The 27,598-nt window shown below is 43.4% G+C and overlaps 3 protein-coding genes across 6 annotated transcripts; 2 read left to right on the forward strand and 1 right to left on the reverse strand.

The window, feature by feature from the left end:
* The first annotated feature begins 1,248 nt into the window (after positions 1-1,248).
* On the forward strand, positions 1,249-12,385 carry tcf20 (transcription factor 20). 4 transcript variants are annotated; one of them, XM_041061805.1, is made up of 5 exons: positions 1,249-8,757; positions 9,082-9,175; positions 9,301-9,364; positions 9,584-9,684; positions 10,773-12,385. In XM_041061805.1, the coding sequence occupies exons 1-5, from the start codon at positions 1,537-1,539 to the stop codon at positions 10,775-10,777; spliced, it is 7,485 nt and encodes a 2,494-aa protein (XP_040917739.1). In that variant the 5' UTR covers positions 1,249-1,536; the 3' UTR covers positions 10,778-12,385. The 4 variants fall into 4 exon arrangements, with proteins under 4 accessions (XP_040917739.1, XP_040917738.1, XP_040917740.1 ...); XM_041061804.1 differs by having other exon boundaries at positions 10,778-12,385; XM_041061806.1 differs by having other exon boundaries at positions 9,301-9,350.
* A 1,732-nt stretch (positions 12,386-14,117) lies between these two features.
* On the forward strand, positions 14,118-18,849 carry LOC121198292 (germ cell-specific gene 1-like protein). The gene is made up of 7 exons (XM_041062304.1): positions 14,118-14,229; positions 14,780-15,095; positions 17,369-17,416; positions 17,525-17,689; positions 17,782-17,893; positions 18,369-18,734; positions 18,789-18,849. The coding sequence occupies exons 2-7, from the start codon at positions 14,798-14,800 to the stop codon at positions 18,847-18,849; spliced, it is 1,050 nt and encodes a 349-aa protein (XP_040918238.1). The 5' UTR covers positions 14,118-14,229; positions 14,780-14,797.
* A 462-nt stretch (positions 18,850-19,311) lies between these two features.
* Positions 19,312-24,500, reverse strand: LOC121198013 (epithelial membrane protein 2-like). The gene is made up of 5 exons (XM_041061816.1): positions 24,360-24,500; positions 22,461-22,548; positions 21,649-21,757; positions 20,638-20,778; positions 19,312-20,520 (listed from the first exon to the last, which is right to left on the reverse strand). The coding sequence occupies exons 2-5, from the start codon at positions 22,536-22,538 to the stop codon at positions 20,360-20,362; spliced, it is 489 nt and encodes a 162-aa protein (XP_040917750.1). The 5' UTR covers positions 22,539-22,548; positions 24,360-24,500; the 3' UTR covers positions 19,312-20,359.
* Between the last annotated feature and the right edge of the window lie 3,098 nt (positions 24,501-27,598).

Genomic DNA, 27,598 nt, shown 5'->3' on the forward strand with positions numbered 1-27,598 from the left:
AAATTAAATTATCTCAAGTTACAGAAGGCCTAAGCAAAGGGTGAAAACTAATTTCATTAATTTTGTTTGAGTCTACATTTGTAAATGTGTCATATTTGCCACTGAATTGTTTAAATTAAATTGATTAAAAATACAGCGGAAAATGTAATATTAAACTATCATTAGCCAAAAAATGCATTTTAGTATTGTCGTTCGTTTCTCAAAATAATTATTTAATTACAACAACAGAGCTTTAGCACAAGGTATGATTAACAAATGTTGCTTCATTTTTGCATGCTAACTTTTTTGATTCATCTTTTGTATTTGCAGAGTTGTGAAGGCTTCTGGTCAGCAACTCCTGGAAAATGAACTTGTCCGTATGGAAATACTGAAGGGAAACAGAAAAACGGAGCTTGAACTGACTGAACTTGAAGTGGAATAAATGGATTACCCTCCTTTTGGAAAATTGTTGCCATGGAACTAGGTAGAATTAAATGATGGTTGACAGAAAAAAACAAAGGTAAGACGGCTACATGCTGAAGAAGAAGAATCACCAAGAAGAATCTGAGCACAGAGTCAAGGAAAGAACGATTACTAAATAGGGACCAAAGACCTCTACAGTCCAAATGAATGCATGCAGTAGCAAGAAAACTAAAAAGAAAACAGCATTTGAAAGGGAATGACCAAGAAAGAGAATGTCTCAGAAAGTATAACACTCTGCATCCACGAGTTGATGAGAATATCAATGGAGTGTTTGCCCCTGGGAGTGTTAAGTGAGGGTCTGTATTCAGACCTCTTGATTCTGTTGCTGCAGTTTTTGTCTCACACAGGTGTGAGTCAAGTCACACATGTTGACAAACTGAAGGATTGCTGTGACGGAACACAGTCTCAATGGTTTTGTTGAGATTTTTTTTTTTTTTTTCACACAAGTTGCTAATGGATCATAACTCAGTTTAATCCTAACATAGCTCTGCTTGCTTGAGCTGTTATTATAGCAGAGTGTATACATGTAAAGACATTTGAGGTTGAACATCTCGCATGGTGGTGTGTCAGTTGTCCATGATATCATTGCCTGCTTAGTGCCAAACCGCTTCAGCTTTCATGGGAATGACTGCACACTTTTAATCGTGTATTTTTCTGCATTAGAAACCTGCTTCACTACGTATTTCTTCTCTTTTTTTTTTCTTTTAAAATTTCCGTTTTTCAAGACCCAGCTATCAAGTGAACCTTTTTTTTCTAAGTGAAAACAACAATCACATTGAAGAAGAAAGATTTTTACCATTTGGCCTTTTTATATACTGATAAAATCGTCTGTTCAACCTCCCTAAAACTTTCTGCTACAAAAAAAGTGATTACAACATCTGTGATATATATTCCTCTGCTTCAGCTCTTTGGTGGATTTCAAAAGCATTTCCTTGTTTTACTGCCAGGCCATAGACTCTCTCTTTGTCATTTATGGTTACTGCCATAAGCCTTCCAGTTTCTGATCAGAAACATTCCCTGATATAGACACTGACAGATATTTCCGTTTTTAATCCAAACTTGGAAAAAAAAACAATGCAGAATTTTTCTAACAGTCCAGCTCCCACCTCTCTCCCCCATGGGTTCAGTGGGAGGGGTGGAGGAGGACCTCCGTATCCCCCTCAGCCAGCAGACCCCCAGATCTCCCCTAGGATGACAGATGATTACGCAGGGATGCAGCAGAGCCTGCACAGAGGCCATCACCACCCCAGTCAAGCCAGCCACATGCTTGCTTACAGTGTTAGAAACAGAGGAGCTGTGGAGCCACCACCAACACAGGGTAACATTCACAGTGGCAACAGTAACAACCCTTACAGGAAGGACGCCATGGATTATTATTTTTCAATGGGCGGGAAGGACAGGCACAGAAGGGGAGGTATGGGTTACGGGGCAGGCTTCGGGTACCCTAACATCGATGGACATATACCTCACCAGTATCGGCATGCTGGATCTGGCTCTGCTCCATCATCTGGCCTGATGTCACCGTATCCAGTAGACTATGGCAGCGGTGCCGGTTCAGGTGGAGGTGCTGGTGCCGGTGCGTTCTCTCCTACTCATCAGTATAATATGAGTCAGAACCCTGCAATGCAGTCAGTGCCGGGTTCTCAGATGCAACACCGCCAGCATGGGCAAACCTTCCCAGGTGTCCACCATGGACAGCAGCATAGGAGCTATCCACATTCTGGCCACAGAATGACCCCACAGTACCCACACTACTCCCCACAGGGTGGAGCGTCCACGGGGTCATCAGGAATGTACAGCCCCCCTCCGCAGAGATATCTCGACGGGGCTGCTAGCACTGGGTTTGATCCCAAAGTCAACAGCTCTCCCAGTGTCAACTCCAGTTCAAACTCAGTCTCCAGTTCAGTTGCTGCTAACAATGTGGGGCCAATGGAGAATGTTCAGCAGAGTTACCATGCTTCAAATTATCCTGGATATTCCCCACAGACGCATTCTCTTCACAAGCAGGCCACACTACAGCACCGCAACTCACAGCACAATTTAGGGGTAGGCTATGACAACTCTCTCAAGATGCAGCACCAGGGTCCGTCTCCAGGGTCTGTATATGCTAAACATCATCAAGCCTCCAATCCCAGTATACCTCAAACAGCATCTCAAGAAATAGCCAAATCCCCAATGCATCCCAGTGCTCAGCAAACCCAAATCAACCAAAACTTTAGCCCGATATCCAACCCCTCTCCAGCTGCCTCAGCAGTGCATTCCCCCAGCTGTAGCTCCTCTCCTTCCCCTTTGATGGGTGTCTCGGAGGCACATGGAAACCCCTCAGGTCATGGTCCTTCACATCCTCCTACATCAAATCCCCGTAGCAGCCATGGTCATGGCAGATTACTGCAGACCATGCCTCAGTTAAGTCCCACACCCAACTCAAATAGCAGCATCAGTAGTTGTGGTAGCAGTGGCAGTCATAAAGCTCACAGCATGAGTTCAGTCGGAGGGAGCAGTCTTCCTCCAACAGGCCGCAACAAAATGGGTGTAGGTACAGGAATTGGATCCAGAGAGGAAGGCTCCTCTGTTTATTCATCTTCTCCACTTGACAAAATGCAGGATGCGGGCCTGAATAGTCTTAATGCCTTGACCTCACAAGTAGCCAATTTACCCAACACAGTTCAGCACATGCTCCTCACTGACACGGTGCTTTCGCAGAAGAAGAAAGAGGGTGGGCAGATGCAACAGGTGACACATGGCGTGCCCCCATCGCAACCAAGGAGTCGAAATGCAAGTGCAGCCTCAAGTACTAGCACAGTCAAAGATGGAAGTGCAGTGGGGAGCGGTGATGGTGCCAGCTTAGATGTTGGTGCTGATGAAGACTCCTCATTGATGTCAGTTGGAGGCTCATCAGGGACCAAGGTGGAGCGTGAGGAACAGTTTTCTGAGGGAGAACAGGGCAGAGTGAGGCAGATGAGTGGTGCAAGCAGTGGATCTGAAACAACCGGCTATCACCCTCCACCTCAGAGTCAAACCCAACCGCAGACTGGACAAGCATCAAATGTTAAAACAGTCAGCTCTGATTCAAAAGAAGCAAGTGTTTCAGAAACAAAAGCGAATGAAGCTCACGCTCCTTTGTCCTCGTCTCCATCCTTTGGATGTCAGTCGGCGGAGACTGGCCCAAGTTCGCATTCAGCACCTCCAGTTTCCTCATCCCCCTCATCCACCTCTTCCAGCATTCCTCCTGCCCAGCCAAATTGTGTCTCAGAGCCTGGTTTAACATATAATGACAACAGAGGAGGCCACAGAAAGACAACAGAAATTAAAAACGAAGTCATCAAAAATGAAAGTGAAAGTGCCGTCGAGAAAGCAGAGAAAGGCAACAGCCAAATGCAACAAGATGGGGAAGTCAATACACAGAATGGTCAGGACAAAGAAAATAGGTTGCACACTGCATCCAGATTACACAATAACGAGCGGGAAGAAAAGCACACATCTGAGGAGCAGCAAAGTGCCAGTAGTGTCGGTGTGATTGTTTCAGCTCGATCTGAGGGAAGTCACACAGAAAAAAGCAAGCACCACCTAGACAACTGTATTGAAGAGAAACAGTCACACCCGTACTTAAGAGAGTCAGGCAGTCATAATGGGGAGGAAGGAGTAGATCTGAGTCTATATTCCTCCCATCACCAGAAATCAAATTTTGGACGGCCTCAAAATCCTCCTCAGTCTGGACCACATAAATATGGCTACCCAGAATCAACATATGGCTCAGATTTGTCGGTGAAGAAGAGAGGGAGGGCTGGCGCTGCAAGTGTAATGGAATCAAATTCCAGATATTTAGGTTACCAACCGTCACAAACTGGTTATGGCCCTGTGCATCCAAAAGATGCTGGTTCTGTAGCAGAGGGTTTGGTGAAGAGAGGGCAAGGAGCAGGAGGTAAAGTTCAGGAGGATAATTCACAAATGCAGCAGTTTCCCAGCCTTTTGCAAGAAGTTCTTCAGGGTTACAATTTAGATAGACGTTATGGCAGACCCGAGCAGGCATTTCCTGCCCATCTCCAGGTTCAGCAACAGTTTCAAACCAGACATCCTTATGGCGTGGCTGAAAATATGAGAATGCAGAGTGGAGTTACTGAGGCTTCGGCTCATTCTGCCCAAATGGGCAGCTCTGGAAAGCCCTCACATGCAAACCTGAGGCATGGAAGTGAGCCTGATTTCACCACAGATCCTCAGTCTGCAGTGAAGTCAGAAGTATCCAACGCTAAGATTTTGCAAAATGCTGAAAAACCTGAAGTGGGTGTGTCCCAGAGTCATTTACCACAGGCTACAGAGTCTCAGCAACCCCCACCCAAACATATAAACTTAGCTGACTATTCTCTGCCTCAGAGAAAAGTGTTATCTAATGTGTCCACTCCATCCTCTGCTGTGCAGGAGCTCCTTTTGCAAGAGCCAGAGCCGCTAACTGGCAGCATTGGTCAAACAGAGTCTCAAAAATCATCAGGCTCCGTATTAGCCCCATCAGAGCGACGCTCCGTCATCTGTGATGTGTCGCCAAACCGACGCAGCACACCAGAGAGGGACAGGGAAAGTGACAGAGAGAGAGAGCGGGAGAAAAGTCAGAGTGGAGCCTCTGTGATTCAACAGCCATTTTCCTCTCCTGCAGCAGCAGCAGCCAATGATCTGAGCAAAAAAGATACAGGAGAGAAACAAGTGGTGAAAATGGAAACGGCATCAAAAGAGGCTGGTCCAGATGCTGTAAATTTGCAAACTGATCATCATGGCAGCGGTGGAGCAAATGAGGCAGACATGGAGTATCATCCCAAGTCTATTCATTCATCTGTTGTAATGAATGCTGACCCCTATAGGCGAGGTAACGTAGATATTTCCCCCTTGCCTTCTCACCCTATGAGCACTAATCCTTTATCTTCACCCTCAAGGCATCAGCCCTATCTTCATGGTGTTGATTTATCAACTGGCAGTGGCAGCGGTCTTCCTGGATATCGCTATGGAGATACAAGAGAAGGCAATATAATGCCACGCAGCAACCCTCATTTCCCCCCTCACCATCCATACCACAGCTTATCCCCCGGGGCTCAATCCACAAATAAGCTTCAAATGTATCCTCACCCTCGCGGCCTCCCTCATCACCCACATGACATGAGTGACTGGGTAAAAGCAATGAACAGGCCATCTAAGGAGATGATGTTGCAGCCAGGTTCTTCTCCAGGAAGACATAAGGTCAGCCAATCAGAGCAGAGACAGAGGATGATCTCCCAGACTGACATGCCCGGTGAACACGCAACCAAAACTTCACTCCATCATCAAAGCACTTACTTTGATATGAAAATGTGGGAGTCGACGCACCCTGGAAGAGAAGGCCCCAGACTGATGGAGGGAGACTCCTACTACAGAACACAGCCGCCTCCACCACCTCCTCCTCCCCCTCCCCCTCCTCCAGCTCCGGTAGCTTCGCATGGCCCCACTCCTCCACAGATGACTCATGGCCCAAATGCTGCTGAACCTGAGGTCTCCCGAGGAACCACAGAGGAAGTCAAACATCCCTGCCCACCTCCTCCATCCAGCTCCACTAAGCCTCCTTCTGACATGAACCCCGCTCCGCCGCAGGTGCAGCGTCAGACTAAAGCCGGGGGTCCTGGAGACACAAATCCACTAATATTGAGAAGGCGAGTTCGTTCTTTTATCTCTCCGATTCCCGCCAAAAGGCAACTCCAGGATGCATCTCAGCAGAGGGCTGCCACAAATTCACATCACTCCCCTGGGGCCCAGTCTGAGACCAGCCATCACAATGAAGATGACTCATCCAGTTCAGATATCCCATGTCCCAGACTCTCTTCTCCTCTGCATGGAGATAATACCTATTCACAACCTCTGTCTCCATCACATGGTAATACCAAGGTTTTGCATCCCAGGAAAGGACGAGGTTTGAAACTAGAGGCAATAGTACAGAAAATCACACCAAATATTAAAAAGCCAGCAGGCCACGGTGACGATGAGTCGAATCATTACCCAGGCTTCTCTCACTCAGATATACCACCATTTAATGATTCACAGGACCAAGACTTAACACATTTCCCTAGGGTTGCAGGAGGGGATGACAGCTACATGGATGAAAGTCACTCATTAAACGACATGATTCCCTTCAGAGGAGTTGATGAGACTGGGCCTTTACCCCCGTCTGCTTACCCATGTGATCCCCACCAGACATCCCAAGCCCTCAAACAGCAAGACTTTGACTTTGGATTAGGAGCCGCTGTGGCATCATCATCTGATGACAAGGAGGACTTTGCTTTGCTCGGACCTTTGCCCCCTCCTCCGCCCCTTCCTCGCCCAGTCCAAGGTTCCCCACCGCCATCCTCATCTGCCCTGTCAGACATTCAGCATTTCACCAACACTTACCAACAGCTTGAGACTAGAAGAGGAGAGCAGTCTGCTGCTAACCTTCTGCGACAGAAACTTCAAGAATCTGGCATAGGATTTGATGATTATCCTGGCAGTGACTACTATGGAACCACCACGCCCCACCACGGCCAGACTCAAGGACACATGCTGAACAGACATCAGATGTCCTCTGGGAGGTCCAGTCTGTCACCACAGGATTCTAAGCCCCCAGAGAATGTTGTGCCTAAAGGATATTTCCCATCTGGCAAGAAGAAGGGCAGGCCTGTAGGGAGCGTGAATAAACAAAAACGGGCCCAGAACCAAGCCCAAACACAGGCACAGGCTCAGTCTCAAGTCCAGACACAGACCACAACTCTGAGTGCTCCTCCAGCCCCACCCACTCCAGCTACAGCTGCTGCTACAACTCCACAGACAGTGCAGACTACCAGCAGCACACCAGCCCCTGCAGCACCCCCACTGCCAGACACTAAAATCACTCCCCCTCTGGCACCACCCGTTTTAACCCAGGTAGTGAAAGTGGATGTCGAGAGTGAGGACACACAGCCAGAGACTGAGGTCAAACCTGTGCGACGGAGACGCAGAGGTGTGAAAGATGAAGACGAGCCACTAGGAGTAAGAGGGCGACAGAGGAGGAGGAGGAGAGGGGCAGCAGTGGCTACACCATCCGTGGCCAAAGATGACCCAGACACATCTTTAGGGGCAGGAGGGAGTCTCGGCACAAACAGAGTCTTCTTGGATCCAAATAGAAAAGGCCTGTTTGTTCCACACATACATGTGGAAAAAAAAATACCAGAGATTGGGGCGGTGTGCACCATTGTAAATGCTGAGGAGGACAAGATGAAAGGAGAGCGTAGTGCAGTCGTGGGGAAAGCAGGCGGGAGTGGAATTGAATCTCTCCTGACCTCAGCTCTTTCCTCCCAGTTATCTAGGAGAGACAGAGAATCAGAGAAAAGGACGACGGACGAGGTGGAAACTACACTTCAGTCAGGAAAAGCACTGCCTTCGTCTGGCTATGTTGTTTCAGGCCCCGTGATTACAGAGACCGACCACTCCGGCCGCTTGCTTTGCTGCCTGTGTCAGAAATGGGCAAATTACAAACATCTTGGAGATCTCTATGGGCCTTACTATCCAGCTGAATATGCTGCAAAGCTCCCCAAGAACCAGCCCCAGGTCAGACAGTGTCAAGCAACCACAGGCACAAACAAAACAGGACCAAATTCAGATGTAAGCTCAAATGCTCTGAGCACTGTCCAAGACTCACAAACACAAGATGCTCAGTTTACCAAGCCTTCAGCTGAGAGCGACTGTGCCATCAGCCTCGATTCAAACCCAACATCTCTTACCACGCCAGTTAGAACTGCCTCCCCAGCTGGTAGAGAGGATATGTTGATGCATGAGGCTGGCAAGCTCGGGAACACCGCCTCCTCTCCCTCCTCCTCCTCCACCACAACCACCAGTAAAACGACATCGCTAACCTGGGACATGAACCTAGATATCCGACCTATCCCTGAGCTTAAGAGGGAGCCAGACCTAGAGGTTGACCAGCAGCAGGTGCAAAAACAGCTGCAGCCGCCGACTGACGAAGCTCAACAGCGACCTCAACACAGAAAGCTGACCTCACATCCCCGCTTTAAGAGGAGGCACAAATCTAGTGAGGATTCCCCCAGAATGGTGCCATCCAACAGCAAGGCGTCCCTACCCTTCCAGCCCCCTCCACCGGCCTTGGATTCCCTGGGACCCCTGGCACAACTCGCCCAGCTGCCTCAGATGCCCATGGACCCAGAGGAGCTGTGGGTCCACGAGGGATGTATAGTGTGGACCAGTGGAGTGTACCTTGTCAATGGGAGGCTGTATGGCCTGCAGGAGGCACTAGATGGCGCCAGAGAAACAGTGAGTGTCCTCTGTATTGATTTGACCTGTTTTGTGTTGGGACAGTTCAGGTTTACAGCTCCTTATTTCTGGTGTTGAATGGAATTGTTTAAAAGGCAGGTTGTGAAGTCTGGCATTAACTGATGAACAGACATGTCAGTGGTTCTTATGTTAGGGTGCATGCTATGAAATAACACATACCAGTGTGCCTTACTGTATGTTATTAATAGTGGTATATATGTATTGATTTTTATCATTTTGTTAGGCCCTAGCTGTTCTTCACTGTCTAATACAGTTTTAAGATGTATTGATTTCTTCTTTGCCTCTCTGTCCGTCTCTGCTCAGAGCTGCTCATATTGTGAAATGGTCGGCTCAACGCTGGGCTGCTACAGTAAAGGCTGTACACTTCGCTATCACTACCTGTGCGCTATTGAGGCAGGTGAGTGGATGCATTAAACACAGACGCACTGTAAAAAGCGAGTTGGTGTAAAACGCATACAGTGTGTTTCAGAGCTGCGTTGCAGTCTCCGTACAGTACACTGATATTTTCTCTCTTCCATCCAGATTGTTCTCTGAACGAAGATAACTTCTCTCTGCGGTGTCCGAAGCACAAGGTAAAGAAAGAGAGGTTGGTTGGTTTCATTTCATTCTGTTTCTGTGGAAATTTTTATCACATGTGACTTGGTGTGAAAATGCTTGCTCTTTTCCCTTAGCAACTGTAGCTCCTCAGCATCCAATCAGCAACTGAGCCGTTAGGCTTCATTTCTTTCATTCACCACCTCTAAGCCCAGCATATTTCTTTCTTCCTGTCTTCCCCTCTCTCTCTCTCTCTCTCTCTCTCTCTCAGTTTACCCAGAGCATCCGGCCAGCCAAGTCAGTGTACCTGGAGCAGTCAGAGAGAGGCTGAGAGAAACGGAGAGGAAGAAGAGACACAGGAGTCTGGGAGCTGTAAGTTTAGACTCGGTTGTATGATTTTTTTGTTTGTGTGTGTGTTTTCAGTTTTCATTTGAATAGCAGTTTGTTCTTTGAAGCTTTCCAACACTATTTGTTTTATAATGTTGTTCAGTGTTCCCCACATACTAGAATTATTCAGTCCCCCCCCCCCAGATCTGCCCCCATCCAAAAAGATGTTTATTATCATTTCTCTAAAATAATTGTGGAATTCAAACACCACACTTTTCAAGATGTGATCAAAAGTAACAGAACTACATCCTTATGAAATCATTCAGACTGGAAAACACAACTTTCCTATTCAGATGGTTACATGTAATATAATGTTATTATCCAGTCAACTCTCACTGCACCTCGTCACCCAGCGGGTTCAATCACCACAAATACATTTTCATCTAGGAAATGCTGTTTTCCCAGTACTTGGTTGGAGACTGGATTCTCATTAACGGAGCTGCAGTCATTTCACACAGTAACACAACGGCTACTCTTTGTCGGCTGCTTCTCCGACTCCTGTAGATGAAAATCATCCTGCTCTCACACTCCCCCTCACCTCGCCTCAGCTGCTGTACTCTGCCTGTCACTCCCTGTCACCACCTCCCTCTCACTTTCAGTCCAGCCCGTGCTCATGGAAACTAAATACATACCACATTTCTTTCTGAGTGAGGTTACAGCAGAATGCTGATTGTGTATGGATTTAGCTGCTTTTCCTCTTTATTTCATGTTTGTTTTCATGTCAGTATATTATATAATCGCATATTAGTAGATGTTTGATGTAAGTGAAATTTACCTGGTAACAGCTGTTTGATTGGCTATAAAATGAAGTAATTTGGGCGCTCGCCTCAACTTTCACATGGACATTTAATCAGTGTGGATTCTGTCTGTTCTTGGCCAACAATGCGTAGCAATAATAATAATAATAGAAGAATAATAATAAAAGCTGTGATTACCTGCCTGTTAGTCCAAAGAGTCTTTAGAGGTTTTCTCTACTAAAGAAATTGTGCTAAATGTGGAAGTTGCATGGACCTTGGTGATGGTGCTTACCTCTGTTTTTTTTTGTGTGTGTGTGTGTTTTTTTTTTTTCCTAGGTTAGTTTGGACAATAGAAGGCTGAGAAGCCTGTTTGTGAAGCAGCCCCAAATGTGAAAGGACAGGACTGGCATCTGTGACGGACAACAACAAAAGGGAATGTACAATTTCTCTACAGGAATCAGCATTATTTACATTTAAGACAATGAGGAAAAGAAACCTTTTTTGTTCTGAGAGAATTATTGCTCTTTACTTAAAAGCAGAAAAAGAAAAAAAAACATGGACATGCAACATAGAGGAACAGAGCTACAAGAAAAAGACAAAAAAAAAAACAGCTACAAAGGTCAAAGTGGAATAAAATGAGATGTCAAGACTGATGGAGGAACTAAAGGAACTTTTCTTTAAAGAACAAAAGAAACTTCCTCCCTAGGCTTACTTTGATTTTCTTCAGACACCCTCAAAGTGTTAAACTCTTGTTTATCATCATCTGTATTATCATTTACCTTTTTTTTTCCAGGTTTTTTTTGTTTGCTTTGAAGAGGAGTATTGGGAGCAAGCTGGGTGTCAAACCCAGGAAAGAAAAGGAGAGAATTTTGTATCCTCTCGCAAGTAGTATTTTATCTTATGTTATTAGGATGATCTCAATTATTATTTTAGTCCTCATTATTATTTTGTATCCTCATTAGTATTTACTCATAAAGATGAAATGGATGTATCTCACTTTATATTCAGTCAACACATAAATTGAATTTTTTTTTTTTTTAATTTTCTTCCATTCCTGGAGAGGGAGGAGCCAGAGTGATGTCTGGAATGTCAGGGTTGATTTGCCACAAAGACATTATTGCCTTGGAGAACGGACATCTGTTGCCTTTCAAAAGTCATGTGTATGAGTGAGAAGTGTGTGTGCGTGCGCGTGTGTGTGTGTGTGTGTGAGAGAGAGAGAGAGAGAGAAACTGAAAAATGCCGATATCTAGGTCTTTGATTCCATTTTGGTCCTTTTGAAAAGTGTTCTTATTTTTCATCACTGGGGTTTTTACGGTACAGATAGTATTCATGAAAAATCAGATGGACACAGTCTTATTTTTCAAGTACAAAATGTTTGTAATGTGCAAAGAGAAGGACAGAGCCTTGTAAGAGGAGGAGATAACACTATGGACTAATGCGTGTCTGCCATCTTTAGCCGTGCTGACTGGAAAAAGATGAAGGACAGGACGCTGAAGAGTTTTCATTGTTGTGAAACTGTGTACTGGGTGCACAAGTGCATATGTTCTACATAGGAAGTAGCGTTTGACTGACGGGCGTCAGTCCCTCGGACAGTGATGAAACTTTTCTGGGACTGAAAACTTTGGAGAAAGTGTCATACGAGTGGCTGTGATTGGCCAACTGTACTGGCCCGTGGGGAGTAAGCCTGACCATGTACTTTTGAATGGTTTCATTCCTAAGTGACACAGCAGCGACATGATCGGGAGATGCAAAATCCATTCAAAAGAAGCATTGCCATAAAATTTAAAAGTGAGTCGTACATGGTGTTGTCTTTATCATTTTTTATTGTTATTCTTGTAAAAAAAAAAAAAAAAAGCTGAGAAGAAGACAGTTACACTATCAAAACCATGCTGTATTAGAAACCTGTCAATATGTATATGAATTATGAATACACTTAAAAAATGCTTCAAGTATGCTCCTCTTCTTATTCCTGACACACATACTTTTTCTTCTTTCTGTTGCACTGATAAAACCACCTGTTTCAGTTCCATCTGATATTTTTCTACCCCATATTTTTTTTTTTTTTTAGCTTTTACAAACCTCTCTGCCTTACTTTCTCTTTTTTGCATGTGTTCTCAGTCATCTTTTTATGGCACATTTGCACATAAGCTATCTCTGCTTTAGTCACACACACACACTTTTTCTCTTCTTCTCGTCCTTTCAGTTTGATGGGAGTGCATAACCCCATTCTGACTTCTTTTTCAGACTGTCTGAATGCTTTCTCTTGAGTCTAAAACCCACTGTACCAGGTCAGGGATTCTGTGTTTCTGTCAGTCTACGCCTTTCAAATATTCTCAGCCTGTGAAGAATTTGGCAGCAGCCTCAATATAAAGACAGAATTGTCTGATTCAAGTAAAAGTAAAAGTTCAAATTGATTATGAAAATGTGAAAATGCAATGGTAATGAAAGAAAGATAAAAGCAGGTTCTCAAAATTTTAAACATTATATCTGCATTTCCATGATAGGGTGTAAATTGGTGCGTGAGGTTTTTCTTCATCACAAATGAGACTGCTGCTGGCATCTAATGTATTTTGTTCCAGCGGCTCAGGACAGTGATTCACAATCAGGGGTAGAATCATCTACTATCTCTCCAAGTAACATTAAGGGGTGAAAACTAGCAAGTGTGCAGAGAGCTTGTAACTGCTAACATTAGCTAGAAGGCTAAAAGTAATGAATAAACCAATAGTTAAAAGGAATATATAAAGGGTTGAAACAGAATAGATTGATAAAAGGTTAAAATAGCTAAAAGTGGAAATTACCTGACAGTAATGGTGAAATAGTTAAAAGCATTGAAAAAGTGGTAATATACCTTAAAGCAATGCACAACCAGTAAAGATAAGTCAGCCAAAAGTAAAGAATGAATTCTTTAAACAATCATTATCCTGTTATGCCTCTAAAAGATGGTAGTACGAATGCAAACTAAAAAACTGACAGTTGAGTTCCAAAGTATTAAACAACATCCAGATTAAAAAGGGACAAAAAAATGCCTTTGGAACATGATGGGTGTACTTGGGTGAATCTGGGTGTAGGGGCGCATACAGAAAAGATTTAGGACTTGATGTCTTTAAAAAGTGAACCATTATCCTTCTCTGGCAACCACATAAAACCTTTGCAGTCAAGTGATTGCAGTTGACTGCAGTTATTAAATAACCCACCCTCATAGCCCCCTCTTGGGGGGGTCACCACCTCTTAGAGTCAGATTGCTGTCTCTGAAAATTGGTGTACACGTATGGTGCTGCAAAGCAATATTGTCCATGTAATATTGTGTATCTGCCATATTTATTCACCATTTCAAGGTCATGAAAACAGTGCCGCATGCTTTTAGGGGCTGAGAGCATTGGAAGAGGGGGCAGATGAGAGGAGAAGAGATGAATGAAATAGATCAAAATAAGTGTAGGAATCAAAATGAAAACAGATGGAACAGAGTTGTCTGTTTTGGATTTATACGGGTGGATTAAAGAGGAGGAGTGTGTGTGTGTGTCTCTGTGTGTGTTTGTCTCTCTGTGTGTGTGTGTGTCAGTTTGATATGTTCACAGTTGTGTTTGACCGCTGGGGTCGGATCATAAAGGCTGACAGTCACTGCGCTCGCAGAGGTCAGAGTGACGGCCAAAATCCTCCATCACTCTCGCTATCTGATGAAGAGCGAGAGGGACGCAGACAGGTAGAGGAGCAGGGCCAGATGTTTCTTTCACCCTCCTCGCTTTCTTGATGAGGGAACGGAGGACAAAGTAAGAAAAAAGAGAGGCTGAAGGAGGTGAGTGCTTTTTTTCTTTATTTGTTCAAATTTAATTCACCGCTTGACGTCAAGTGCTCAGAGGTATTGGTTTGAGCATCTGTCTCCTGGAGAGGTTCCACGGCGACAGCAATTTTCACCTATTTTCCTCTGATTTAGCTGTCTGTCTTCTCACCAATTACCAGTAGTGTGCTGATTTTCTGTCAGTCTTTTTATTCTTTAAATGTGATTAGTCATGTAAAACCGTTAACTCCCCCGCACTTTCTCTCTCAAACACCTCACTAATCATCTCAGGCAATTGGGCAGAGCCGCTTCTCCTTGGAAACTAATAACGTGCTGGTGATATTTTTAGTGACGTGCAGGAGTGGAGGTGTACCTGAAGTCAAGTAGATTAACAGTGAAAAACTTCATTCCCTTGTCAGACATTTAACATGCATTGCTGACATGTTACCTTTTGTTGTTTGACTGAAGCAGCCCGTACCCACCCTTTAAACATTACTGTTGGGTACCTGCATATTTTACCATCTCCCTATGTCTCTCTCCATCCCTACTTTCACTCCACCATCCCAAGCCATCCTTAAACCCCTGTATGATGGCCTTCCTGCAGCAAATGCGTTCCCCTCGCCTTTCCTTTATCCAGACGGTCGTGTCTCTCTTCCTGGGAGGCACTGCCCTCCTGTCCTCCTACTGGTGTGTGGGTAAACAGAAGGTGCCCAAGCCGCTCTGTTCGCCCGTCAAGCGCAGCAACTGCATCCCCGTTCCCGGCCTCTCCAACTCCTCAAACATCCAGTTCTCCTGGGAGACGGGGGACGACCGCTTTGTCTTCCCCACCTTTCACACTGGCCTGTTCATCACCTGTGAGGAAAACATCTACACAGACGCATGGGGTGAGCAAGGAGGAAAACAGATAGAAATAAGAAACAGATTTAAAATATTAAGACCATTTTATTGGTTTCTGTGCTGTTCAGTTGAGCCTAAAAATGTGAGGGGAAAAAACATTCCCTAACCTCTCAGCTGAAAATAAAACTCCTCACTGGTCACAAAAGATGGTAAAGGGACAAAGTTGCTCAGTTTCTTTGAATAGAATAAAAGCCCAGACATGTCACAAGTGACCCTGAAAAGGATTAAGCAAATAGAGGAAATTAATAAATGAGAGAACACTGGATTTGTACAGAAATCTGAGCAGAAGCAGAACTCAATAATACATGTGGTCATGGTTGCAGCATACAATCAGTATCATTGTAAGGGATTTCAGCGTGCCCCTGGACATATGTGCACATCAGGTTGTGTGTGTGGTGGAGGATATACCCAAGGTGAAATGAGGATCCACACAGAAAGAGCAGGTGAAACAAACTGTATGATAAACTGTGGCACTAGTGCGACAGACAATGAAATAGGTCACAGGAGGGGAGGAAATCCAAGGTGATAATATGAATTGAGGTCTCGGGTGTGTTAATTTGTATGTGTATATGTGTATTTGAGCAAGTGACTGAGCGAGTGAGTGAGTGAGTGAGTGTGTGTGTGTGCGCGCGCGCTCAGCCCAAAGAGGATTATCATCAGTGTGTGTTCTGCTCGCTGAGATTTAGACTTCAACAGCATGACTCAATTATGGATTAGAAACCCAGAGAGAGAAAGAAAGGTTAATAGGATTCACAAACATCAGCCGGGTGTTCACCGTCTCATTTGCAGCTGATTTGCAACTGATTTTAAGGACTGAGTTTGAATGACACTGAAGTTCAACCAAAAGTTTCAGCTGACTTAATGTGGTCATTTACCCAAAACCGTTGGCAGTGGTGCTGTAAATTTTCCTGTTGTTGAAAAGATGAATATTGATGAGATTTATAGCATCTTTGAACTCATTGTTTTGGTTTTTCGACCTGCAGCTTTGCTGTTTTGGTTCACTGTCAGCACTGTACAGCTCTTGTTTTGGCCGCAGCAGGCAGCAGTTTTAAAGGAAAAGGTTTTAAAACCCACTGTACACTACCTACATGAACATTACAGAGAATTTAGCTGCTAAACTGCCTGAAATTTCCCTCAGACGCTGGTGGAGACTAAAAACTGAGCCAAAAGGAGAGTCAGTATTGGACAGAAACACAACTCTGAGTGAATGCTAATGATGCTTTTTATCTGCTGGATCTGCAAATAGGCAACTGTATGCTAATGTTAGCTATATCACTTTAAAAGGTGACATGTCAGAGCTTTACTTCTTTTTCCCCATGATGGCACAAAATTCTGCCACCTCAGGTTTAAGAGCCTCTTCTGATAATTTGTCATTTATGTTAACGTTATATTGATGACTGTTACAATATTATGATTTTTTCTTGAACGTTTTATCGTAGCTTCATGTTTTGCCTGAATACAACATAATTTTACACACATTATTATATAACTCAATAGAACTCAGTCATTCAAAGCATTTCAATTCTCTGTATGTTCTCTATGTGTATCTTCATTTGCTTGTGCTTTGTCTGCCTGCATCTGTTTTCTTAAGTCACAGTATGTTGAGCTTTCACAGCCGCCGTAATTTAGAGCCAGATACGGTTCACTGATTATTGCAGCTGTCATGTAAACACGTTGGTAAACAAGCCACAAAGAAGCTTAACTGACAGCAGAAACTGATTGTTTCTGTGTGGGGGGTTTTTTTATGCCATTGCTAGCAGTAGTGTAAAAAAGTCATTTTTGGGGTTGAAAACAAAATGCTATCGTTTGTAAATTAATAAGTGAAGTGAAAACATTACAAAAATGAAAAATAAGACACAATGATAAAGTCTTGTTTTGTGGTGCTGCTGAGATTTTTCCTGTAGGCCCCATCCTTCCAGATTTATACCGAACAAATCTTATAATCTTCCCATCAGGTTACTTCAGGCCATGTAAACACTTTATGCAAACTGTTACCTCAATCTGGTTATCCACACAGTAATTATGCTGCAGTGTTCATTTGAATGCACAATGTACAACCTTATGCACAGTCTGAAGGATATCTGAACTCCAACGCTCTTGGGAATGGAGAAATGATGCTGACTACACAGATGTAGTGGTTAGTTTTACCAGCTGAGGTCTTTACTAAAAGCCAAATTACCAAAAAGCCCAGTTTCCTTTTAACACAAGCCTGATTTATTGTCAGTGAGGTTATAACTAATCTTTACGTTTTGATTTCTAGAGGAAAAGTGTCGAGGATTTTACACTTTGACTCCGGGATCTGAAAAAGGTAAATGAATTCATCACTTTCTCCTACATGTTTGCAGACACTTTGCTCTTGGTTGACTGATAAATTAAATCCATATATCTCCATCTGCCTCTTCTCCTCCCTCTGCAGCAATGATGTGGCTGTCACTATCACTGGAGCTCATGTACATAGGCCTGCTGTTGATCAGCTGCATGCTGCTCTCTGTGCAGTTGTGTATCAGGGCCTGGTTCCCCTCCACCCAACGCTGGGGCCAGCTGCTCAATGCTTTTGCTGCTGTCTTCACAGTCCTGGGAGGTACAACCATTTTTTTTAAACCTTTTTTTATGACCAGTGATACTATTTATTTAGCCAGTTGTTTGGTATGTTTGCTCCCCCTGTCCTCTCAGGTCTGCTTGGGATGGTGGGTCACATGATGTTCATGCAGGTGTTTCAGACCACTGTCTCGATGGGGCCAGAGGATTTCAAACCTCACAGCTATGGCTACTCCTGGGCTTTCTAGTGAGTTCATTGTGCACACCATAGTCTTAAATCTCACACGCGAGGCCTGACTGACACTGCATTGAGCCACAAGGATCCACGCATACTGATCCTGGGTCTGTTCAGCTACTTTGTGTCAGATGTGGACCACAGTGTACAAAGGGTTTTGGTCGTGCATTTACTTGCAAAGTGAATACTGAAAACTTAATGGTATATTTATGTTCCTCTAATCAGTTGCAAAACAAAGCTCTCAAGCCATTGACCAATTTAATCTGATTTAGAAGTCTGTTACTTGATCCTGGGCTCTCTGCAAGAATTCAAATCAGAAAGAAAATCATCCCAGTTTTTGCTTTTTCCCTTGAGTCAAAGTCAGAATAGACCCAATATATTCTTGCTAACACATTTACACATCTTTTGAACATTTATGTAAAACACAAAAGCACTTACAAACCACCTGTTTGCCACCACCTCCCTGTTTCTCTATCTCTGTCGTCAGTGTGGCCTGGTTTGCCTTTACTGTCTGCATGTCAGCCGGTGTCTCCACTCTCAACAACTACACCAAGAAGGTCCTGATGGTGGGACCCAGGCGTAACTCTGGCCTCAACCCGTGCAGCTTTAACTTTGTGGGGCTTCTGCCACCTGCTCCTTACTACACCCCTCCAAACCCAGCCATGACCCTGGCCTGTCCCCCGTCTCCGCCCCGGATTTCCCACCTGTCTCCCTACTATGAGCCCCCATCAGCGACGTTACCGCCCACCACTCCGAGGCTCACGCACTCTCACTCCCTTCCTCTCCCCCACTCTGACTCCTTCCCTCCTCCCCCTGCCCATCCTGCTCCTGCATCCCCATTCCACCGCTTGTCCCTCCCCTCTCCATCTCCATCTCCATCACCCACACCATCTGTCTCTGTCCACAGGACCCTGCCGGGACACCATGAGAACCGTTATGAACCAGAGGAGGACTACAGCCCACTTTGAACTATTAATCCAGACAGGAGTCCTTCAGAGGACCTAGACCCATCTTGGCTTTGCAGTTCAGTGTTTGTCAGGGTCTTGTCATGTGCTCTAAATTTACACTGCAGTCCAGTGACTCAGTGAATCCAAGTAACTGGCTTTGATCATAATCACTCTGTCCTAACAGAGAAGGGCAATACAGATGCAGAAGACCCCTCAGGAAAATCAACCACTGCTTTGTAAAATTAATATAATACAAAACATACAATATTTATATTAAATAAATATGATCCCCAGACTTCTGTCTGTTTGAAACATTCCACTGTTTTAAGCTTCAAAGGGAAAATAAAAACATTTTTAAAAAAAAAATCTAACATAGTAGCCACTGACACAAAATTGAACAATTTACCTTTACTTTTTACTCTTACTAAAGAGGAAAAAGTAAAAGAGAAACAAATGAAAGAGAAACAAATAATAGCTCCAATAACCGTTTGAAAATCAAGTTTTAATATTGTAAAAAATCATTGTCATTGTCCATAATGAGAAATAACGGTAGCAAAAATAAAACAGCATTAGACATATGTAGCATTATGGGAAACACAACGTACTGTATTTACACATTATATCGCACACTCTAAGAGTCAAGGCAGTTGCGCATATGAAAGGATGGTATATTATTGGTGTATGATTGGATTTACAGTCTGAAAAGATATTTGATTAGTTGATTTATGTAGGATGGCAAGTTTCATACATAGGAGTGTAACTCAGAATGGTCTGCTTTATATCACTTTATTGGTTTGATAGTTCCAGGGCAGGCTGAGAGCCACATGGTTTATGATTTGGCGTAGTACCGGTTTGATGTCTTCCCAATTAGTTAGAAAACAAACAGTATTACATAAATGGTTTTAAACTTAATATTGTTGCATAGTCTAATCATTAGGTTACACGCAAATCTACAACATGTGACTTATAAATGGAAAACTTTTAAGACTTCAAACAGGCACAGATTTACCGAGCGTTCTGAAAATCGATGGCATCACGTTGTGGTTATACTCTGTTTAATCTGTGGCACATTACATAAAGTCAGACCAGAGCAGATAATAATACTAACATTATAGTATGGGAAAAAAAACAATATACTAAAATCATAAACTCGCCCCTTTTTATCCAACACTCACATCCATATATTTAAATGTACAATACAAGAAAGACCAGACTAGACTAGATCTTAATTTATCATATCATCTTATAAACATGAAGGCCTTTCTTGTTCAGATAACTACAAAAATATTCTTAATCCTTAGATGCCCACTAGAAATCTAGGCCAAACTCAGGGTTGAAAAAAAAAAGCCCAAATACAAGTGTGATTGACTGAGTTTGCTTTTTTTTTTTTTTTTACTGCAGAAATAACCAAATCCTGATTATCTGAAAGCAGACTCAGTTAAACACTGTATGTATTTGAGGGATTGAACAGGTCTGCTGTATCTGTAGCTGAATATACACTAGCTGGTTGGAGGAAGCTCTAGTGTCCTTTTCATGCTGTCTTCTTGCGTAGCACAAAGTAAATGATGGAGGAGATGAATGTTAGAGCAAAGGAGATCCACGCCAGGATGAAGCAGTGTCCGTACCAGCCGTTTTTCTCATCGATGTGGAAACGGTCTGTGTAGATGGAGGCTGCGATCATGATGCATAGGCCTGAAGTGAAGGAAGCATGGACATCAGTGAGGGCAGTGAAGGAGGACAGGAGGAGAGAAAGGCATACAGAGAGAGAAAGGTGACACTGTTGAAGAAAGAACACACACAAATACTCACAGGCGAGTAACTGAAAGATGCCAGAGATGGTGAACCTCTGTCCTTTGTTGAGGGTGAAGAGCTGAGCGACAAACACAAAGATGCCCAGGATGGAGAATATACAGGCTAGGACAGAGCTGGCCTGCACTGCCTGGAGGTAATCTGCAGGGGGAGCCAGAGAGAGAGAAACACAATGAAAGATGCTGTGTGTGTGTGTGTGTGTGTGCGCGTGTGTGCGTGTGTGCTGGGGTATTCTAAAAATTCACCAAACATCATTTAAACACACCCAGGAAATGTTGAGGTTGCAGTCACACTGACAGCTGCAGTTGTGAATGGCAGGAATGTTACGTTCAAACATCCCAAATGTTTTAGGATTTAAAAAAATGCCAATTATGGTGCCAAGTAAAGATAAACAACAGCTTGGGACATAAACATAAGTTGAGTTTTGCTATGTGCTGTTATAAGTTATAAGGCAGCATCATTTTGAGCAACACTGATTTTAATTTTTATGCTGTTGGATGACTGCAAACATGTTTGTGTTTCCCCAACTGATCTACATGTACATGTTCTGGGGGGATGCCAAAACAAATAGCACAGCAAAACAAAGCTTACTGAAAAGATTTTTTTTCATATCACTTGAAGATGTGTCTTAAATGTGCATCTCACAGCTCTCAAAATATTACTGCTCCTGAGTTCAATCAGGCTATCAACAGAAAGACTTGCTTGATGGAAACCTGTTTTTTACACTAGCCCCTTACTGTGAGTTATGGGATCTTACTACAGGTAGAAAAAGGTGGTGTCAAGTACTTCCATCCACCAATCAGGATTTAGCAACATTTAAATCAGAATCCGATCACAGTCGGTGGGTTGTTTGGCTACTGCCAATCAAATCTGAACAAACCACACGGCTCTGATGAGGCTGATTAGTTTTTAAGCATTAAACTACCAATAAATGACACCTAAAGATTTTTTTCTCAAACTGTGGTGATGGAAACATGTCCTCACACTACATCTTTGCAGGATAGGTCTTACTTTCTGGGTAGTGTGAGCCTGTGGGAAGATCAGTGTAGTTCCACACTCCGTGTGTCTGTATCCACCGGGCCCACACGTCAGTGGAGATAGTGTCAGTCATCCACCAGGCCTGAGGGGAAGGACAGAGGGGACAACATTTTACATTTTGAATAGTGTTACAACTCAGCAGTTGACCAAATATGAATAACTTTCTTACATGTTAAATTAAAATACATTAATCAATAACGGGGAAGTCTGAAACATTAGGAGAGCTGAAAACAGGAGCAGTAGTAAACATAGAAGCAGCGCCAAAAACAGTGTGTGTTTGTGTGTGTGTGTGTGTGTGTGTGTGTGTGACACTGTGGCATTCTACAATTCTTACTCTGGTATGCAACCCTCACTACAACGCCTGTCCGTCACATATTTACTTGTGCATATACAGCATGTGCTGGTGCACCGTCTGACCGACAGCTTGCAAGGAATTTACATGCACACTTAGAGATGCACTCCCTAACGCCAGGTGACGACACCATGGCCGGCCCACCTGTCAACCAGAAATGCCAAATATGTGGCCCTGGGAAGAACAGTGGACCATTGACAGAGAAGGCATGAAGGAACAGAGTGATGAAAGACAGCATGTTAGCGATGCACATGGCTCCTCGCTACTGTCATTTTAACACTCAATCTAGGAAGTAAGTTAGGGATTAGGCTGTGGCAATTGTGCCTTGAAGCTGTGAGGCTATGTAGATATGTGTATGGCTTTGTGTATGTGTGTGTGTGTGTTCGTGCAGGGGAGTGATGCCGCAAAAAAGGCAGCAAAATGTCATACGTACATTGTCAATAGTAGCCACCAGGAGGAGGATGATGCCGATGATGTGAAGGGCAAAGATGGCAGCGAGGAGAATCAGCATGATGACTGTGCTGGAGAGAGAGGGAGGCGCAAAGAGAAAACTTGTTACACCACTTTCCAGCCGTTATTATGCAGGATGACTATAACCGGTGAGCTAATTCACATTCAACCCAAAAACAAACAAACAAAAAAAAAAAAGACTCAACACACTCTGAACAGAAGGAACCAACTATGGCCTACAACAAAGGCTCCACACTTCCTGCCTGGTTTCAGACAGGGAGCCATTAATGACAGCTCCAAGCACACACACGCATACACGCTCACACACACACACATCTTCATAAACACACTCAAAGCATGGCCAAAACCTGGCACCCACTCAGGGCGTGGCTTCACAACTTCTAATTACTTTGAGTTACAGCTGAAGCACTCCCAGTGAAATGCCTGCGAACAGACTGCGAGATAAAGTCCATATCAAGAATAAGACAGGAGACAAATGCAGAGGTGTTGCTGTATATTTGTGAAGACAGAGATCAGTAAACTAAATCCATTTATCCATGGGTGAACACATACTGATAGTAATGAGGGGGAGAAAGCGTTAAGAAGGGAAGTTGATGGCAGGCAGATGAGTTTGGGCTTGTCTTGTGCTCCTAAGGAACCCGCCACTCCTTAAGATAACTGTAGAGAATACCTGCTATTTCCCCGCCTAGCTGGCCAACACCCAATCCCCCCGAGTTTGAATTACTAACACTATCACACATAGCAGCCCCAAAACGCCAACTACTTAAGAGTAATTCAAACAAACTCTGTATCCCACGGTTCAGCAGTCGTTCATCAGTCCGTCTGCAGGTGGCTCTGCCCTCAGATACCAGTCAGATCAGAGATTTGATCAGTATATTCTCTTATTCATATGTGAACTATGTGTGGATGTATCCAGTGTGGAGGCTGAGCTGGGTGTGAACAGAGGAAGAAGCACATCTGGAATGTGCTGGTTCTCTCCCCGATAAAGGAGTGGTCAAGGGCTGGGTTCACACACACGCTCGCCAGCTCCTTCTCTCTCACACACGCAACCATTCTCATATACAGACGTGGAGAGCCAAAAGGCGCGCTGGTACACATGCGATCATACCCAACGCACCTCTACAAGTGTTTCCCACCTTTCATCTGCTTCAGACGGCTACAATTAAGTGAAAGGCTGAGTTTGTAAACATTTGCTCTGTATAATTTCTGCCTGAAGCGCTACGAGCACTAATACAGACGCGCTCTCGAGCTGTCTTGTGCCAGATGATCAAACTTTAATGAAGAACTTCTGGGTGGAAAAAATAACAAGTGAATGTTCAACAGCTGGACGCTTTAATTTAAAACACACCCGTAGAATAGTTTTGTCTTCCAGTTTTGTCTCTCTCATGTAAACAAAGGACGTGTCAACTGTTCCTGTCCTGGATTCTTAGGTCCTGCCTAGATGTGGCATATTTTCCATTACATGTGGCTGAGGGTAGATTTTTGAGAATTGCTAAAAATCTAAGGAAGAAAAAAAAAAAAAAGCAGAGAAGCAGTCCTGTGCCTTTTCACAGTTTCACAACATTTAAACTAGTCTCTTTAGTACACCAAAAGCTGCAGGAAGACATCTGGTAAGTAATTCATTCGCAAAGTTGCCTGTGAAGGTGAACAGGTATGTGGGAGGTGTATACACACACACACACCTGTCTTTACTCTGTTACTCATCATTATTTGCTTTTCTTGTATAAAAAAAAAAAAATACTGAATCAAAACTGCAGGACATCTCCTGTTCAAATACCACAGTGTTAACATTGCTAACCAGCTGTAGAGAGGTAAGATATAATATAGAGGGAATCAAAATGCAGAAGGATCTCTGACTTACTGTTTGATGGCTGTTTGTCTCTTCAAGTGTAATTCCTCCCGCTCTCAATGACACTAATTTCAGGCTCAGAGTCTAAATGCACAAACACTAGAAACTACCCTTCCGCCCACTTTTACCCTGCCCTCTTTTTAAGTCCACACCCCAGCCAAGCCTCTCGCTTGCTTGGTCACATAATCTCTGCCTCCTTTTCTGTCTCTCTTCTTTCTCCCCCTCCTTCTCCTATTCTTCTGTCCCAGTCCCACCCTCTCTTTCTTTCTGTCTACTTTACAAAGGTTGAAACCAGCAACTATTTCAACATTTTTTTTGTGGTTCAGGCGATGGATTTTCCTGATGTGTTCGGTGTCTCATGTCTTTGTCACTCATCTGATGGTGCTGCTTCTCTCCGGGTGGGCAGCTCATGACTCACTGATGTTTGAGGGGGGAACTCCCACAACATTGGACACTGTTGACAGTGATTCTACGCATGCTGCCATGGTGACAGACTGTAATCTGGCCCGATCACAATCACATTGTTGCCATTAAATATATAAACAAACAGTCAAACTCGGGCGAATGAACACATGCACACTCAACTGAAACTGTTTCTTCCTGATCAGCACCCTCCGTCTTTTCCCGCTTTTGTTAGAGAGGAATAGATTCAATGATGTAGGAATGTTGTTGGTTGGTTGGGAGGGAAAAATAGGTGGGGGCAAACGAGTGCAAGTCATAGCTTGAGTGACAAACGGGAGGGAGGGGGGAGGGGGGTGTTGTTGGAGGCATTTCACACTGCTATGAGTTTATTAATTATTACTCACCATCATTCTTTCATTGTTTCCACCATTAATGTTTCCAATGGGGCAAAGTGATCTGCATTGGTTCACACTGAGGGAGAATCTTTTAACAACCAAAAAAAACTTCATCATCACCAGTGTCATATCACATAGTTGCGTAACACATAATTATGGTTGAATTCCTGTGGCAAATCAGACATTAATGGGGAAGAGTGCCAGTGTCAGAGCCTCCGTGCCAATGATATCTAACAATCTGAAATGTTCCCTAGAGAGGAAAAGTGATTTTTTAAAATTATTTTTATTTTTTTTACTTACTCTAGTCCTTAGAGAACTAGGCGAAAGAGAAGTGTCTTAGGTCAGCCTCAAAACTTAGACTAGTTTTAAAGTTTTTTGGGGGCTGGGACAACTGTTGGATAGGGACATTAAACAACAATTATTATCCATTGTTTAATGTTCATCAATGATTAAAATAAAAACCCAAAGTTTTTATGCAAAATACATGTGTGCTCATAGCTGAACACTTACTGTTGAAACATTTGAAATACTTGACAAACCGAAACAGTAGGAAGTTGAAGTAGCAGTTGGAATAAAAGAAACTTAAAGAAGCTGAAATGGTAAATGACATAATGACAGAGACAAGGGCAAAGGAAGTGTAAGCACTGAATGAAGCAAATGAAATGTGAGCATTAAAAGAGATTCAGGTGTCAGTTGAAGTGTTATTCATGAAAAAAGATGAAATCTCTGTTAAAGAATGAGACACGAAAGAAGGGAAACTGTCATTTGACGTGTTTGAAAGCAGCTGTGTTGCTTGGTGTTACTTACTGGAAGATGAAAGCAGCTGAAATGTCAATTAACATCTAACTACTAAAAGCCTTGGAATTGTCAGTTTAAGAGTAAAAGGTGAATGCAAATATCAGTTTAGGTGTCAGGGAGTAAAAGTAATTGAAGTTTCAGTTTAAGTGGAAGCACTGAATGTGAAATGTAAGCAGATATAAAAGTAGCTGATCTGTCAGTTAAAGAATAAAAAATACTTCAAATTGGCATGTAATATGTGAAAGCAGTTGACGTGTTGGTAAAAGTGTTGAAAGCACTTGCAATACACAGCAGGTAAAAAGTGTTAAGTGTAAAAGTCTGAGAAGGAAATGAAAGAGAATTAAACTTCAACGTTGATTACAGAAAAGTGATAAGTATGAAAAAGGTAATGTGATGAGGTACAATGACTGGAGGCCGGTTCAAAGCCTGAATTAAGTTTCTAGGTGAATGTATGAATGACTATGAATAGGTTGAAGAGGTTTGATCAGTATAGGCGACAAGTTTCAAAGATGATTGAAAGAAGATTTTCAGAATGTAAATGGTTTGTCCACTTTGTTGATTATTTAAAAAAAATCTCTGAAACACAGATGTTCTTAATTAGCTAAACATTTTAAAATTTGAATTAAGTTTCTAGGAAACAGGAACCTCCCAAAAAAAAAGTTTCTAGAAGAAGAGGAAGCACAAGAATAACAGTAAATATGAGTGTATGACTGTGTGCATCGCTGAAGGCAAGCACACTAATAAAAGCCAGGCAGGAAAAAGTCAGATACACACAAGTAGATAGAGACCGACAAAAATACTCTGGGTGCGGACTGGGAGACTGAGGTCACTTGTTTGCTTCTGGTGAATATAAAAATATGCAGATACACCAACAGCGGTCTGAGTCAAGAGCTCAGCAGAGTACCTGGTCACTATCATGTCAGCATGTCTCAGCCTCAGGTATGAGCCAGCAGGATAATAACAGGCTTCAGAAATAATTTCCCAGCCTTTACAGTGACCTGGAAAGACAGCAGAGCCTGCTGGAGTTTACACCAAGGCTACTTGTGTAGATACATTCTGGTGGGGTCACGAGGTTACATACACACATACACAGAAAAACACTATGAGACTACGATGAGATCTTTCTGAAAGCTGAGAACAATGCTGTGTATTTCAATACGGTTGTCATGGAAAATAACCTTTTTCACATGCAGACAGAGGGACTCAGAAAGCTGGAATGCTAAACATATCCAGCGCTGAAGTGTTTAACTAAATGATGCCTCTGCCATGGTAACACTTTAGGTTTCTGTGCCTTATGCACATCACTCATTTCCATGACAACACTATCAAACTCCATAGAAGCCACAGTAGATACACCGCCCACCTTACCACTTCAGGACAGGTGACACAATGTTCATCCATTCATGTTCAACAACACCACACCCTGATCATACCACTTAACGTCCTAAAGTGTCCCACCCAGTACCCGTGGGAAAGAATGTGAGTCCACTGAAATTCTGCAATTCAGGTTTGGACTTAAATGTTCTGATGTCCTCGAAATCTTCACTGCACCTGATAAATCTAGCCAGAAATCTATCACAGACACAAACAGCTCCACCCGAGCTGCCAGACAACTCCATTCATACATGCAACGACGGCGAATGTGCTCATATCAGG

Source organism: Toxotes jaculatrix, chromosome 18, assembly GCF_017976425.1.
Source record: "Toxotes jaculatrix isolate fToxJac2 chromosome 18, fToxJac2.pri, whole genome shotgun sequence".
NCBI classification, from domain to species: domain Eukaryota; kingdom Metazoa; phylum Chordata; class Actinopteri; family Toxotidae; genus Toxotes; species Toxotes jaculatrix.

Excerpts from the sequence above, each read along its gene's own strand:
- LOC121198013 (XM_041061816.1), bottom strand. The coding sequence starts at position 22,538 with ATGCTGATTCTCCTCGCTGCCATCTTTGCCCTTCACATCATCGGCATC. Across the intron at positions 20,779-21,648 it reads AGGCTCACACTACCCAGAAA|ATTACCTCCAGGCAGTGCAG; the intron begins GTAAGACCTATC and ends CTCCCCCTGCAG. Across the intron at positions 20,521-20,637 it reads CATCTTTCAGTTACTCGCCT|GCCTATGCATCATGATCGCA; the intron begins GTGAGTATTTGT and ends CCTTCACTTCAG.
- tcf20 (XM_041061804.1), top strand. The coding sequence starts at position 1,537 with ATGCAGAATTTTTCTAACAGTCCAGCTCCCACCTCTCTCCCCCATGGG. Across the intron at positions 9,176-9,300 it reads CCTGTGCGCTATTGAGGCAG|ATTGTTCTCTGAACGAAGAT; the intron begins GTGAGTGGATGC and ends TCTTCCATCCAG. Across the intron at positions 9,685-10,777 it reads GACACAGGAGTCTGGGAGCT|TTTGGACAATAGAAGGCTGA; the intron begins GTAAGTTTAGAC and ends TTCCTAGGTTAG.
- LOC121198292 (XM_041062304.1), top strand. The coding sequence starts at position 14,798 with ATGATGGCCTTCCTGCAGCAAATGCGTTCCCCTCGCCTTTCCTTTATC. Across the intron at positions 17,894-18,368 it reads GGCTACTCCTGGGCTTTCTA|TGTGGCCTGGTTTGCCTTTA; the intron begins GTGAGTTCATTG and ends CTCTGTCGTCAG. Across the intron at positions 18,735-18,788 it reads TCCCCATTCCACCGCTTGTC|GACCCTGCCGGGACACCATG; the intron begins CCTCCCCTCTCC and ends CTCTGTCCACAG.